Here is a 16501-nt window from a genome sequence, read left to right on the forward strand (position 1 = left end):
TCCATTGCTGATCAAATGCAAATCTTCACACAGTTCAGCCTGTCCACTGGCATCCCTGAAGAGAACCAGCAGTCCTAACCTAATTAGAGAACTAATGGTCGACTGCTACAATGCCGGTACATATTACATATATATTTATGATGTTTTTTTCTTCAATTTTTGGATTCACACCATTGGCACTTAACGCAACAAGGGGTGCTGAAATCTAATAATTTTAGTAATAGACCCACCTATATTGGCGTATAAATAAAATAATGACGCTGCTATCTTTCTAAGGTAATTTTTTTTATCTGTATTTTTACTCCAAATCATAGGCAAACATTGCCATTTTGACCTCCCTCTATAAAATAAATGATTACTTTGTAAATACTGATATATGACATTTAACATTTTGGCTTTCATTATCAATTATGTTCACCTTTCTTCTGAAAAAGTATTTTTTAAAAATCTACAATTTCAGCCAGGAATGTTTTTGTTTGCTAATCTGCCAATTTGACACAGTTATCGGGCAATCCAAAAAGTATTGAAATTATTATTTTCAAAAAAATAATCACATAGGCTTTAACTGTGTGATAAACAGTTTAATGTAGCTACAGTATTAATTATGCTGTTCTAAACTGCTTACCGTAATTTCCGGACTATTGAGCGCACCTGAATATAAGCCGCACCCACTGATTTTTATTTGAACATAAATAAGCCGCACCTGTCTATAAGCCGCAGGTGCCTACCGGTACATTGAAACAAATGAACTTTACTCAGGCTTTAACTAAACACGATGTGGCAGCGGGGGCGTGGTCAAGCGCCGGTCCAGGAGAGACAAGCGGTAAGGGCGCTTACACCTGAGCTAAATTATGTCTAACACCGGTGTCTAATTTCAGTAAGCATGGGGAGAGCGGCATAAAAAGGCAGCAGCCACAGAGCTGAGAGAGTGACACACGTCAGTCTAGTGTTGGCGCATAGAAGAATTGAGAAACTTTATAAAATTGATTGTAAACATTGCTGTGGCCATTAAAAGCCTTACCTGGAACGTCAACTGCCCTGCTGAAAACTGTCACACTGGTGCCCGTGTGACAGTTTTCCCAAGAAGGACACGTGAAGCAGGGCACTTGAAATTAGACACCGGTGTTAGACATAATTTAACGCAGGTGTAAGCGCCCTTACAGCTTTTCTCTCCCGGACGGGCGCTTGACCACGCCCCCGCTACCACACACGGCTTGTAATAAAACATTTGCAGTAAACAGTAGCCTACCAATTAAGTCATTGGTCACTATCTTCCTCGTCCTGTGCACTGAAACCACTGAAGTCATCTCCTTCGGTGTCGGAGTTGAATAGCCTCAGATTTAGTTGTCTTTTTGCACTGAGTCAAATCCTCACGCTGCTGTTTCCAACGTCTTATCATCAACTCATTAAGACCAAGCTCCCGTGCAGCAGCCAGATCAATCGCCTTCAACTTGAAAGCAGCATCATATGCGTTTCTCCATGTCTTTGCCATGGTGAGGGTGACAAAATTACTACCGTAATCAGAATGATGGGAAGTTTGAGCGCGCTCGATTTAATCTAAACAGTAAACAAAAAAAATTGTTTTGACCTTAACCCGTTCGGCAATTTCATTGATCTAATGAAAGCTTTACGCCGCCAAAAAACTGAGCACGTCACAGAATGTTTTTTTTTTTTTTTATAAAATTTGAAAGGGTGAAAAATCCATATATTAGCCGCGTCATTGTATAAGCCACGAGGTTCAAAGTGCGGGAAAAAAGTTGCGGCTTATAGTCCGGAAATTACGGTAATTGACCTAACATCACTTTCATCAGAGTTGTGTGTGGGTGGAGTTTATGAAGTGCAATCTGCTGTCATGTCACGATCAAGATGCATTGTGGGATATGGAGCTGCCTGAAGTCAGAGTTGATCAAAGTAGGCTTGCTCCCTCGGTCAAAATCGAGGGGTTGAGGGTCTGTGAACAGAAACTTCCCTCACTCACTGAAAGAACTGGAGCGGACTTCCAAAATGGAGGCAAGTATTCCCCCAAGGGGAAGTGCTAAGGGGAGTTAGCAAGTGGATGTTAAAAGTGAAGTGGAATGCAGCCTAGATCTCATTTATTTTCAATGAGAGCTGGTAACTTACGAAAAGCGACAGCGACCTCTGGCCATAGATGTGGCCGTGGTGAGCGACAAAGTTGAGAAAAGTTTCTTTATGCAAATGAGGAGTGACTTTCTGGAAAGACAAACAATAGGAAAAGGGTGTCACTGAAGCTCAAGTCATTCGTCTCCATTGAGATAATGGCAAGTGCAGGCAAGACAGAGAAGTTTCTGTGAGCGGTTTCGCTGTCCTTTATGATTAGTCCGTAACCACACGATATAATAAAAAATATGCGTGGAAATATTATTGGCAATCTGAGCGAGTTTGATTCGTACATTGATAAATTTATTGTATTTTTAGCGTTATGATGCATTAAGCGCTGCTGCAGTTCATTTAAAAATACTCTCCCCTGCGAGATATGGCCAGATGTGAAGTCCGCCAACAACGTTAGAGCGACAGCGGTAGGAACACCCACTAGTGACTTCATAGTACAGAGACTAGTGAAACCCAGTGACAGTTACTCTAACGTGTAATATTAAAGCAAAAAACACACAAGAGGTCATTGATGTACATTATTTTGTTATTGGTTATTTTTTCTGAATTCATTGCACACATTCATTTTGAAGCATGCAGCACATGCAGATTATGTATATTATTTAATTAAATCACATTTTTGCATAATAATCACACAAGGACATAACACAATTTTAATTTGATTATATGTGCATTCAAACACTTTTTTTTTTGTACCTAAATATGTCAAATTCCGAGAGATTCCACAGTTAATAGCTAATGTCATTTTCATGACTGGATTCAGTGATTCCGACAGTGTGGAAATAATAGGCCCTACGTGTGGTAACCACAGTATAAACGGCCACGGCCATGCTACCACCTCGGGTTCAAAAATGCATCAATCTGACCGCCAACCATTGTCTAAGGTATACGACTCAAATGTTTTTGTAGTTAACATAACAGCAAATGTACAAACAAAAAATTCATATTTTTCATGATATCAATACTTGTAATATTTAGTTGGAGCAAAGCAGAGATGACATCAGGTGAGCTGGAAATTAACGTAACAGGGCTTCGTTCATGAGTCAACCATTGACTTTGTTTTACAATTTGCAGCTGCCAACAGTGACAAAACTATACATATTTGTGTATTTTACACCTATCCCGAGTCCCAATCATTATTAAGTTTTTGTACATGAAACAAAAACCATGTTAGCCACAGTCAAACATTTTTATTATACTTAAAAATATATATATATAATTATTCCAGCACAAATATTACTTTTACAGGACATTTAGGTATTTTTCTTATTTTCCATGACTGGAAACTACATTGCAAAATTTCAGGTTTTCCAGGATGCGTGGGAACACTGTTGTGCATACAGGGATTTAGATTGGACTTGGCCTCAGTGTACACTGAAGACTAAAACATAGCAAAACGAATGCGTTTTCAAATGAAAATGTATTAGTGTGGATTTTGGCCTTAATCATTAAGTTACAGAACTTTCATTAACACTGCAGCTGACACCATAATCACCGATTTGGAGCCAACTCGCCTGCATTTTCCCCTTGAGCAAAGTGTTAACTAGTTCCTTATGCCCTATTGCCCATTTTTACATTGGTAGAAGCATTGGAAACATCGGAGCAAACATCCCTTACAAACATTTTACAACAGCACAAACCAAATGCGAGTAAAACTGTAGATCATTTGTGATGCGTCACGTTGTCACATCAAAAACAGCAGGCCTCTGAAAAATGTCAAAAATAATTTGCAATAACTCTCCGACTCACCCTAAATCTAGCTTAAGCTCTAATGTCCACGGAGAAAGAAAACATCTGTTTGGCCCTTTATTTAATCGCATAAGGTGACATTAGAGAGCAAAATCCCAACAGAAAAAAGACGACCGCTACACACCCACCAGTGCAAGACCAAATGGGCGAAGCCATAACGGGAAATAAAGCAAATCCAAACATGTAGAGTTGGACTAGGAAATTTAGCTGATTCTGGTCTGGTCCAGCAGTCCAGAGCAGAGAGGGAGGGAACCTACAAACACGCGGAGCTCACGATCTGTTCTAGCAGGAGGAGGAGGGGGGGGGGGGGTACTCTGAAGGGTAGCGAGCAAAAGATCTGGCAGGTTTTGTTAGTTGCTGTTTACACTGGGAAGATGAACATTTATCCTTAAGAAAAGAGATGGTTAGAATCAGAGAGAAACGCTTTGGTTAGTGTTGGGCCCTTCACCAGGACACAATTAAACATCAGAAAAAATCAGCAACATAATTTTAACACTTCTGAATGCAGCAAGAATATAAAAACGGACATGATTTAAACAAGTTTCACAAAAGGCAATGTCATTCAAATAACATTTCAAAAATACATGAAGTGGTGGTGAAGATCTAACTCTGCTTGATCTACTGAATCCTATGTTTCATAATTCATGAGATGCTTCGGAGACATCCCTTGATGTGGAGTGAACCGCTCACTGTTTATGCATTTATAATGATGCTCTAAAAGTTTGCCTAAAATCATATATGCAGCTAAACTCCATGTGAGAGTTTTATCCTTTGCAACCCCCATCCCTGCTTCTTTACACAACAACTACATTTAAAATGTGATTTAGTAAGTGTTTGCACTTTCAAATGCATTGTTATTTGTCAATTAAATCTAAAATCAATAAAGTACATAAGATAAATCCCTTGATTTGGTGTTGCTAATGGCCGTGTTAGCTGGCCATGCGAGTTGCTCAGTAGCATATGGCTGTCACAGCAGTGTTCCGGAAGTGCGAACAGAAGGTTGTACTAAAGCTGATCAGGCCAACCAATATTCAGGTGTAAACAATGACACAGGGCGTGGACTCTGAAAGTTTTACAAGTCGCAGATTCAACATAGAGGCTGAGGCAGTGAAAAAAGGCGCGCTGGCTGTTGGCCAAGCCCACATTCAAAACACTACTATGACGAAGCTTCCTTAAGCCTTTTATTACCAGCTGCAATTCACTACTCAGTAAACAAATGAGGAAAACAGTCACAGTTACACTTCACCGGGGCTGAAATTAGAAGAGTGACATTTGTGTAGCGTGAAGTGAGTGTTTATTCTCAGAGGATTTGTAATCCCTCTGACAGTGAAGTGCAACACTATGTGAAGAAAATGTATTTTCATCTAATCCTTTGTTTCATCTAACCTTTTGCTACAGCATTATCTCCTAAAGTCATCTCAGTGTATGTGGACTTTCCCCAGGCTAAAAAACAAACGTGTTATTACTGCTGTCTTTTCAGGCATCTGTGGGGATAGACTATGCAAATGCAAACACAGATTAACACTCCCTCTAATGTGACATGATCTCAATTTCAACACTGCTTAATGTCACCATGATGGCTTCATTTCAAGATAACAATATTTCAAGTGTACAGTGTGCAGACACATGTTTATTGTTGGTGCATAGGTGTGAGCAGGACTCACACCTATGCACTAGTGGAGGACTCACCTTCTCCAGCTGTTGTCTGGGGGAGGAGAAAGGTACATCGTTCCATATGGAGAACTCTCAGCGTAGTATAGTCAAGAAAATCTTCCACAGACAAATTTCACAATCATTTAAAACCTGGTTTACATATACTGTTAGCATAAGTGAGTCTCAGAAACATTGTTAAAGGGGTCATGTCATGCATTTTTCATCATTTGTTTCCACTGAGGTCCACTTATAATTTAGTTTTTCATTACCATTATCCACCGTCTCTAGGGCAAAAGAGCTAACTTCACAAGCTTGTGCCAGAAAACTGGATGAGTTCTTATTCAGTTAAGTTGCTATAAATATCTTCAATTAATGCTCAGCAATATTCTCTTCAAACTTTTGCACTGCCATGACAGTAGTTTGCTTGAAAGAGAAAATGTGCCATAAAAGCAGACAATTCACACTAATGTTAGCTATAGCACCAATGTTGAGAATGCAATGCGATCTTGCATTGTGGTTTTAGACATTTTGGAACCACACACAAACACACAATTACATATCAATGAACAAGTGATGGAGAAAGGACCTCTTAACCGTCATTTTTGTACAAAACAAACCCAGATTGGACTAAGCACGATTGCCATAAGCCGAAATCAGACAAGTGAAGCCTCAGCTTTTCCCTGACATCCCGTTCCAGACAATTCTGATTAAATATCATGTAGACAGTGCCAGTGCTAAAAGAAAAGCCAAACATTTTCTGCAAGTGCTTCTCATGTTAACATGAAACATATTAATGCAGCTTAACAACTGCTATAGCAAAGTAGATTGAAACAATTAATATTGTAGAGGATGAGATATTTAATGTGCATTGCCATGAAAACACAAACTTTAATGATTAGATATTTCAATTGGTTTACCTCCCGCCAAATGTTTACTTCAGTCAGACACACGTGACACAAATTTCAAAATCAGCAGAATGCTCGAGCATTGAAAGCGACAAGCCCGATTTTTCTAATCACGCATATTTGAACATGCAGAATGTGTATGGCAACACTCACATATGAGCTGTTGCCTTTACAAAGTGCAAGAAGATATAATCGCCACTAAACAACAGGAGACGAATGTGAAAATAACAACAGTGGATGTGAACGTCAAAAAGGATGTCACAAGCAAGTGTGAGGGGATCAGAAGATACAGGCTCTACCTGCTAAAACTCAAGTCTGAAGGAATATAAAGACATATTTATGTGTTTAAACTTCTGAGTAGAAACAGTCCAGAAGTATATATAGTGTCAAATGTCAGCACTTTCGAAATCTGGGATTAATAGCAATTAATTATGAAAAACCATGTGAAAACATTTTAATCGACTGACATCACTGGTTATTTCAAAATATCAAATAAACTTTTGTTTCTCATGACCCTTATAACATCTTACTTTTGCTTTCTAATTCCACTCAAGTCTCAAACAAAAGCTCCAAAAGTTATGAGAGAGTAAGGTAAGCTTTCGTAGAGAACACAACAGCTGAAGAACTCCTTGAGTAAACATTGTTTCTTCGGCTCAGACCGATGTTGACAATGCTGCCTCGTCATGACCGTCTGTGCCAAAGCCCTCACATCCAAACAGGGGGAGGGGTGGATTTATGAGACAGAAAGCAGGACAGAGTCTTTCTCTGTTCAACATCTGCTTGGGCCTCGAAAACCCAGTCATCAGTTCTGCTGCAGTAATGAGAAACTGAGCTCTTCATGCCAACCCTTCAACTGCCAGCCCTGTGACCCAAGCCATGACACCACAGCACAACCAACCAACAACTAGTGAAAGCTGGTACACAGAAAACCTCTTTGACCATCCCGTTGAAACAGTATACATGCATAAGTACATATTAGTATCATATGTACAATATCCTTGGCATGACATGAGCTTGAGTAAGTACTGTAGCTGATACTCGGTCTGGAAGGGGGGTGGGGGGGTGGCAGAGATAATGACATAAGATAGCAGGCTTGGATTACAAGGGAGGATCCTAAAATCTAATTAGCCCATGACTGTTGGAGCAGTGCAGAGACACTGACAGCACCTTTGTCTCAGAAGCTCCAGGAAGGCGTGGGCGAGCCAACCTTTCTTTCTGACATCTCACATTCGACCCACACTGCTCATCCTCCAAATGGATATCATTCCAGTATTACAAACTAAGTAAGATATGTTGATTGTGTCAACAATTGAAAAATATGTTTTAAAAGCAACTATACAAGTTAAAAAAACTTTGATTAGCATTAGCAGTGGTTGGATTGCAAGACTGCAAGTGCGTAATCTTGGCAGACGTGCCCGAATCATTTTGAGAAAACACTGTGTGGGACATCTGGCACTAGAGTGAAAAAAAAAAATCTGAGTGAAAGCAAATTTGGGCTTTGAATCCTATCCCTCATATTCTCTCACTCAGCAGAATTATAGCAGCAAGAACATTAAATACTTTGGAGGATTAGTTTGTAGTTTAGTTTGGAGCCTAAGAGAATGAAAACTAGTAGTACTTGCCTGTGAAAAACCTCAACGATTGTTCCGAAACGTGTCAGACCACAATTCATAACACAACGCAACTACGAGTTGTATTATCAACATTGCAGTAAGGGGCGCTATAGCGAGATTGGTGTGAACTGTCCGCTTCTACAGAGAGTTTTCTCTTTCAACTCATCTACTGTCATGGTTGAACAACAATTTGAAGAAAATATTAAGGAGCAAGTACATTTAAGTCAATCTTACAGCAACTTACCATAATAATATATCCAGTTTAATGGCACAGACATTTGAAGGTAACTCTATTGCCCCCTTGAGTGCTGAGGTTTGATCCCACCACGGTAACGCAAGAACACATGATAAGCATGTTCAGCCAGAACATGTGTTGGCAATGCAGTGTCCAAGCGCTCACATCTGAGTTTATGTACTTGCGTAGAGTATGTTTCGGCCTTCAAGATGGAAAAGCATCCCAGCCAAACATTTCCAGCTTACAAAAACAACTACAAGCAAGTGTCAGCAATTAATGCTGACAATCAAAAACAAACAATACAAAAAACAAAACAAAAAAAATCAGGTGAGACTAAATAAAACCATAAAAATACGTTGGAATATCTTCAGCCCTCAGGGAGGGAGTGGCTCAATTCATAACACAGAGCTGCCAGAGTTTTGACAAACAGGTCTTGCAGTTTTTAGCATGACTGCGTTCACCATCACAAATGCTTTTTCCCTCTCAAAGAACAAGGGCAGCTGTGGCTCACCGTGCGGAATTACTTTGAACTTGTCGTTCAAAGCTTTTACGTAACACGACTCTTCGTAACACATTCTTCTGTCTCCCTCACAGTCTTTTTTGTCTCTCTGTATGGCAATGGCATCAGAGCAAGTGGACTGTTCCATAACTACTACAATATTAATGACTACGGAGAAGCTTCCAACTTGGTTATAGATAATTCAATCCCAAAAACCCGCCATGGCTTCAAAAGACTGAAGATTAGATCAAAGCAAAATCAATTGAGGACTCTTCATGCACTCCATATCTTGCAACACATCTTTAAAACAGAGTAGTAACTTAGACGGCATTTGGCATTTATTTATTTTCATTTAATCTTTAACACTAAGCTAAATCTGCAGAAGATTGAAATTATGTTTATGCCCACAAACGATTAAGCTTACTGACAACCACTGAAAAATTAATGAAAGAAATCCATCAACTACACAACTGTGGAGCATAAAAGACCAGCTGGCATAGCCATAAAAGTGAAATCATCAATCCGTGTGCTGATTGAATAGAGAACTAGTGGCAAAATGTGTACAATCTTCAGCGGTGAGCTCTGCTAATCACCCACAAATGAGGACACCAGAGTACTGATGCTCAAATCTCTTAACAGAAAAAAAAAAAAAAAACGAGCGGGGAGAAAAAAAAGCAGGTTACCCACTCATTCACACCCACAGTAAAGTGGGAAGATCAATATATAAAGACACCGTCTATATCATCACTAAGCCTGGAGTCTCAAAAAAAAAAAAAACAGAGAGAGAGAGAGAGAGAGCTTGCCCACATGAGCAAAGGTCAACATTTATGACCACACACACAACATTCTGCCCTCATAATAATGATGCCTCTACACATACATGCACAATGAGTAAAAAAACTCAGAGATTGGTTATTCTCATTAAACATTAAAAGTGACCTGAAACAATGCAAAAAATCCTAATGGTTATAAATGTAGGCTATTTTTTTAATGTAAAATATCATTACTAGAACTGTCAAAGTTAACACCCTAATGCTTTCAATTAATTAAAAAGCTTAACGCATATTTTTTGTTCATTGTGATTAACGCATTTGCTGTTAATACATCATAAACTAGCATAAACACTGGTCTGAGCAGGGTGGAACCTTTGCAACGTGTCTGCCCAGAATCATTACACTGACGCACACACCATAAACACACACAAAAGCCGTATCATTGATCGTTTCCTGGGGAAAGGACCGGTTAACGCTATTTGTTGTACAAATCAATCCCAGATGGGACTTGTGACAGAAATCAAGCACATTGCAGCCTCTGTAAAGTGCAATTTTATTACCATAGAAGCATGGAAAGTCTTAACTATCACCAAATTGCAGAACGAGACATTGCTTGCAAGCGCTTTTCATGTGGAGTTCAAAGCTGAGCTTGACACTGGCATTGATGCCTTGACGCGAATCGTGACTGTGGCTTCACGACTGCTGTAGCAAAGCAGAAAGCCACAGTCTGTGGAGGATGAGAGTTTAATGCACATTTCAATGAACTCAGGCAATGGTTGCATAGTTCTTTCAATTAGTCAACCTTCCAATTAGACGTTTAATGTTACTTGAATTGGTGCCATTTTGGTGCATTTCTATCTTTATCCTGTGGAAGGCTTTGTTTGGAAAATGTTAATAAAGCATTATTGTTGTATATTGTATTTTATTCTTTCAAAAGATAGAAATTAGTGCATTTTGACAGGAAAAGTAGAATACTGCATATAGTCAAATTTCATCACTTCTGCGATTATTCGCGATTAACTATGAAAAATTATGTGATTAATTGCGATTAAAGATTGTAATTGACTGTCATAATAATAAAAATGTTAATAAAATTTAATTTGTTAAATTTGTATTGACATTTTCTCCCTGTGTTCGCATGGGGTTCCTCCGGGTACTCCCCCACAAGTCCAAAAACATGCAGGCTAAGTGAAGTGGAGACTCTAAATTGCCCCATAGGTGTGAGTGAGAGTCCCCCAGCCACTGGGGGTTGTGTCAGGACAAACCTGTGCCAAGTCAAATATGCGGATCATGAATGGTCTGCTGTGGTGACCTCTAACAGGAGCAGCCGAAAGTAGTAGTAGTATTGATTTGTATTGAAAGGTTTTGTGAGAATCACAATTGTGGTTGTGCCAAAGAAATAAAGCACTTTATTTCTTTACAAAGATCTTTACACCAGTGAATGTAAAGGATATCTGCCGTCCGTGCTTGTCAATGGGTCTGCGGTGCGGAGCGTTGATCCGATTCCGGTCTCGATGGACTCTCTCCACTAGACCATGATGTCTGGTCCCTCTTACAGAGTCCAGGCAAGAGGGAAATGTCCCCTGTGGAGAAAGTTCATCCTGGTTAACATTTTCCTCACAAATGAACAACAGCCATGTTCATTTTTCATACATGAATTTAATAGTACTTGCACAAAAACAGACACCAGTGTATCCATATTTAATGACTGATAACGCATGCAAAACAAAGTGCAACCATTAGCCTAGTGTCCCCAGGTGAATTGACGTTACTCCAAAGGGCTTTTACCTCTCTAGGTTCAGTTTCTCATAATGGACAAAATGTAGGGATCACTGCTCCATGTCTCAAAGAACCTTTATTCATGGCAACAAGATCACTTTCACCTGGAGGTATACAACACTATTCTCCATAGGGAATAGAAACAAATACAGTTCTTTGGCTCTTAGAGTTCACCGCTGTATCATGTTCTCTTGTGGGAATCACCTTGTACTTAAGGAACAGGCAGAGTAAAGGCAGACTAAGAAGGGGTACAAACACAATCTTTGTGGGGAAGGGAAGATTTGCAATTACCGTCTCTTGACATTGTTTATCTGAGGGAAGAAAAGCAGAGTATATGGCTGAAGCTTATCTTCTCCTAAATGAACATGGCTAGCTAGACTGACTTAGTAGACCAAGATAAGTGATTGAGGGCAACCCGGGTACCTGGAAATCAGAGCTGGCATTGCCAATCTGGTTGACGTTGGGCAGAGAGCCACCGTAGTATTGTGCCCGGTTCTGAGACAAACGGAGCTGCTGGATCTTCTGAAACTGCACCTAAAAAGAAGACGACGACACAGTGAATGCATTTACTAGAAGAGTAAGAGAGTCTGCCAAAGGTTGTATTATTAGGTGTATATTTATTAAATATTTGACTAGTTTAAAAGACTTGGATGGAAATGGAAATTCTTGGAAATTAGTTTGGTTTTAGGTGTTAAGCAAACTCAAGCTGGAGGACTAGAGGATGTGGATTTTGTTGTTTGGCAAAGGTAAACAATGAAAATTATCAATTCTAATCAGGCATAAGCAAATCAGGAGGCGTACTTTCCTCTCACTAACCAAAAGACAAAATTTGAATCTCAAAGACTGACCTCATTTAGTGATATCAATGGGTTTCTACACATAAGCTGAAGTCTTTTTTGTAATCAAAACACACATTTTACAGAAATTTTATTGAGCCAAAACATAAAACTTTAGTTGCACATTTCTTAGTTGTAAAATGCACTTTTTGAAATGAATGCTGTGGCAGACGGCTCAGAAACACAGGCTTTTAAAAAAACAAGCACAGATCCTCCATCTCAGCACACATTCTAGGGTCATGGAGGATCACCTCAAGCCTTTCAATGTATGCATTTATCAAAACAATGACACCCCAGCTGTGGAGCAGAACCAAGCCGCTTAATGAAGCAGAGGATTTCCCAGCAGCAGCTTGCTTAAGCTTATGCTATTCTTTTCCCCCCATCAAGATCACAAACATTGCAGAGGGATATATATTACTATCATACAGGACCTAAAAAAAAATATTTGCATGCTTTTTCCATTAAAAATTAACTAGATATGGTTGAGGCTCTTAAAAGAGTTCTCTTTTCCTGTTGAATGCTTTTTTTATTAAATGGACAATTTGATTTTTTTTTAAGCATAACCTACAGCATTTGTGGCATAATATTGATTTCCACTCATCTCTCCTTTTCTTTAAAAAAAAAAAATCTGGGCTAAAGTAAGGTACCAACAATGGAAGTGAATGGGATCAATCTGTAAATGTTAAAATACTCACTGTTTCAAAAGTATAGCCACAAGACAAACAATATGCATGTAAACATGTGTAAAGGGCTTGTGTAAAGTTATAGTCAATTTTACCACTTTGTTGCCATGACAACATAATGTCATAAACACTAAAACCCTAAAAAGACTGCAAAAACAATTATTTAAACAATTTTACAGCTCAAATAATACACAAGTTAACAGAAGAAAAAAGTGTAAGTGCTTTTATACAATTATAAGTTTTACATTTCTACCTTTAAAGTAGTGGTCGACTTATTTATCTGCTAGGCCAATAAAAGGTTCCAAAGTTTGTTAAGTGATTAGTGGTTCTTGCTCTCAGTGGGGTGCGTGGTAAGTTGTGCGTGGATCGTGGAGAGTAGCATGAGCCTCCACATGCTGGGAGTCTCCGTGGTGTCATGCACAATGAGTCGTTTGATAAATTGCATGGATTGATGGTTTCAGAAGTGGAGGCAACTGAGACTTGTCCTCCGCCACCTGGATTGAGGTGAGTAACCGCGCCACCACAAGGACCTAGTAAGTAGTGAGAATTGGGCATTCCAAAATTGAAAGAAAAGGGGATAAATAAATAATTAAATCAATAAATTTGATCGCTAATGTGCACGTACCATACGTGGTTGCTGGACTACTGTGTGTACTGTTGTCATTCCTTCTTCCTAGTGTATTACTGCACTTGAAATTACATGGCAATAACGACCCATTTATATTTTATTAAATTGTGTGATATATTAGGTTTATATTGGGAACCCTGCTCTCTGGATATCTGCATCGGCCATTAAAAAAAAAAATAAACCTTTCAGTTGACCTCTACTTTAAACCCTCCAAACATTTGCCCCTTTCACATTCATTAAATGTTTGCTTTTTAAAAATAAAAAGTAAGACAAGTAAAAATCTAATTTGTGGTAATCAACATTAAACCACAAATGCTGTCAATTGAGCTTAACTTGTAACAAACCTGAAATATTGCTTTAAATTCAATCTGTAAAATGTATTCTACAATATGTAAAAGCATGAAAACCTGTGCTGACATCCAAAATAACAGACACACTTAGATACACAACAGCATTCAGGTTGTGCAAAAAGCTTAAACAAAGGATGGTCATGCCAAGGAACAGATAACACATCTGCAGCATCTGCAAGTCTCCCCACATGTCGGCTAGAAGGTGACTTATACACAATCCAGCTCATCTCACAAGTACTATGACAGCACACAGGCAAGTGTGTTCATATTGCGGTTCCTCACATACTACTGAAAATGGCAAGAATTAATACTGCTCTAAAAATATATTGTCAGTTTTACTCAAAACTCTCAGTTCCATGAAAATGTTACTGTTTCAAATATGTTTTTATCACAGAAGTTCAAAAGGAAGTAGTAAGTCTATTAGTGTCATGTTTTTAGGAAGGTAACTGATCTAGTCGTGCCATCTCCAGAGCAAATCTTCGGCCAAATCAATAATTGTCAAACGATTCCCTGGTTTTCGATAAAACTCCTGTATTATTTTCAATGTTAAAATACTTATTCCAAGCTTACAGTACATATATCCCAGTTTAATGTGCATAGACAATAAATACAAGCAAGCAACCTTGTTGTTCTGTGGCACATTGATCTGACATAGCGACACTCTGTACGTTTACATGCACTTTAAAAGTTCAATTTCTGATGGACTAAAATAATTATTTGTATTTTTAATGTCATGTAAATGCTTTAGTCCAACTAAAATTGTACATGTCTGATTTTTCCAAAGTTGGACTAACAGACCTTGATAATGCAATTGTAGCTCAGCTTCGTCCAGCATGTATGTTAATCTGACCAAATCTGGCCTCAACGTTGTGCACTGCACATTAGAGGTAGATTGATATATCGGTTTTAACGATTAATTGGTGCCGAAAGCTGCGTTTTAGAACTATCTGTTATCAACAAAAATATATACCAATAGTTCCTCTGATAATTCAGTTTTTTAAAGTGACGCGAGGGCATGCAAAAAAAATTTACTACATAGAAACATCCCTTGTCAACACATCCCGTCTCCAACGTATATTGGAGTGAATAATTATTATTCATATTTTGTAAATAATAATATACAGTATAGGCAATCAAAAGCTTGATTTGGTAAATATTAAATATAGAGCATTTTAATTGAGTCCCTGTAATTTCAAAATAAGAGTCCCTGGTGTGTTTCAGGCTAGTTTAGTGTTAAAATTCCCACATTATGCACACAATCTTTTTTCTGATTATTATTGGGATTTTGGTTGAAAAATAAACTATATTTGGGATTTTACTCATTTTGGACTCTGGCCTCTATGTCTATGCCAACTAAGAAAATGTTGTAACATACTAAAAACTAAAAACTATCGGCCGATTTATCGGTTATCTGCCGTTTCCACCAACTTAGTTATCGGTATTGGCAAAATCTACTATCTACTGCACATGCTCAAAACAAAGATAGAAATGATGTGCAATGTGCATTTAACTCAGTGCATTTGCAATCATTCTTTGAAATATTCAATTGTACAATGTGTCATGTTTACTTAGATGAAGACTGCAGTTTGACTATGCAAAACCCCGCCAAATCCCACTCGATTACAACTTGCGCATGTAAACGTAAGGACTGGCTCAACCAATGGTGTGACTATCTGTATGAATGAACAATGGAAGGCGGGGGAGGTTTTAGGGAATATGTTTGGATACAGTCATTACTTTTTTATTGCAATTCTGTTTGATGCCAAAAGTCGCAAAGATAATACACTCTGCAGCTTTCAAATAACACATTTATTTTATTTGTTAGGCATAGTTTAGCAATATAGCACAAAGTTCTTCATAAACATAACATCAAAACATATTCACATAGTGGTCAATTGCAAGTCTATACAAATATGCCTTAAAGACAAGCCTTAATAACAGACACATATTCAGCAGATCTAATATTACAGAGCATGTTTTTGCATAATCGTGGGGCCTTCACAACAAAAGCTCGATCACCTTTAGGGTGTGTTCACACTTGTATTTCGGTTCTCTTGGTCCAGACCAAAAAAGAAAATGATACATTTAGTCCTGGTTCGCTTAACGTTCACAATGACATTTTAAACCGAACCGAACGATACAAAAACAAAGGCATCAGGAAAAAGTCACAACCTGATTGGACAGATTTTTTGACGTATTTTTTTATGGAACTTGCCGATCATCCAAAACAATGCTGGCTGCTGGGTGAAATGCACTCGTTTTATTTATACATGTATATGGTGGTATTTCTACCTGCTGAGAATAAACGAAGAGCTAATAAAATGTGTAAAGGAGTCAAAGCAGCGCCAGGAATTACTATGATGCAAGGACAGCTGACGGCGGTTCCGACGCCTGTATCGAACTGTAACAGGCAACATAGCTCCTATGATAAGGAAAAACGAGGAATGCTTGAGGTCAGTATTAGGTCAATTACTTCCCGTTTTTGTTCTGTTTAGATGTCTTTGGTCCATGTTGCGTTCATATACTAATCGAACCGCACCAGAGTTCGTTTGGAAGCGGACCAAGACCCATTATTCAGACGGTCTCGGCCCGCTTGTTTGGTGCGCACCAAGGTTCGGGTGGCAGCGTTCACACTTGTTCAAATGAAACGCACTAACAGAGCAATCGC

At 38.7% G+C, this 16501-nt stretch overlaps 1 protein-coding gene across 2 annotated transcripts in view; it reads right to left on the minus strand.

Moving 5' to 3' along the window:
- LOC127662458 (CREB-regulated transcription coactivator 3-like) overlaps positions 1 to 16501 on the minus strand; it is a 54944-nt gene that overhangs the window by 23375 nt on the left and 15068 nt on the right. For both annotated transcript variants that reach the window (XM_052153644.1, XM_052153637.1), the window contains exons 2-4: positions 11760 to 11870; positions 11012 to 11140; positions 5569 to 5630 (exon numbers count right to left, since the gene is read on the minus strand). In XM_052153644.1, the coding sequence (XP_052009604.1) occupies positions 5569 to 5630; positions 11012 to 11140; positions 11760 to 11870 (302 nt within the window). The remainder of the gene's footprint in view (positions 1 to 5568; positions 5631 to 11011; positions 11141 to 11759; positions 11871 to 16501) is intronic.

The sequence above is a fragment of the Xyrauchen texanus genome, chromosome 2 (genome assembly GCF_025860055.1).
Source record: "Xyrauchen texanus isolate HMW12.3.18 chromosome 2, RBS_HiC_50CHRs, whole genome shotgun sequence".
NCBI lineage: Eukaryota > Metazoa > Chordata > Actinopteri > Cypriniformes > Catostomidae > Xyrauchen > Xyrauchen texanus.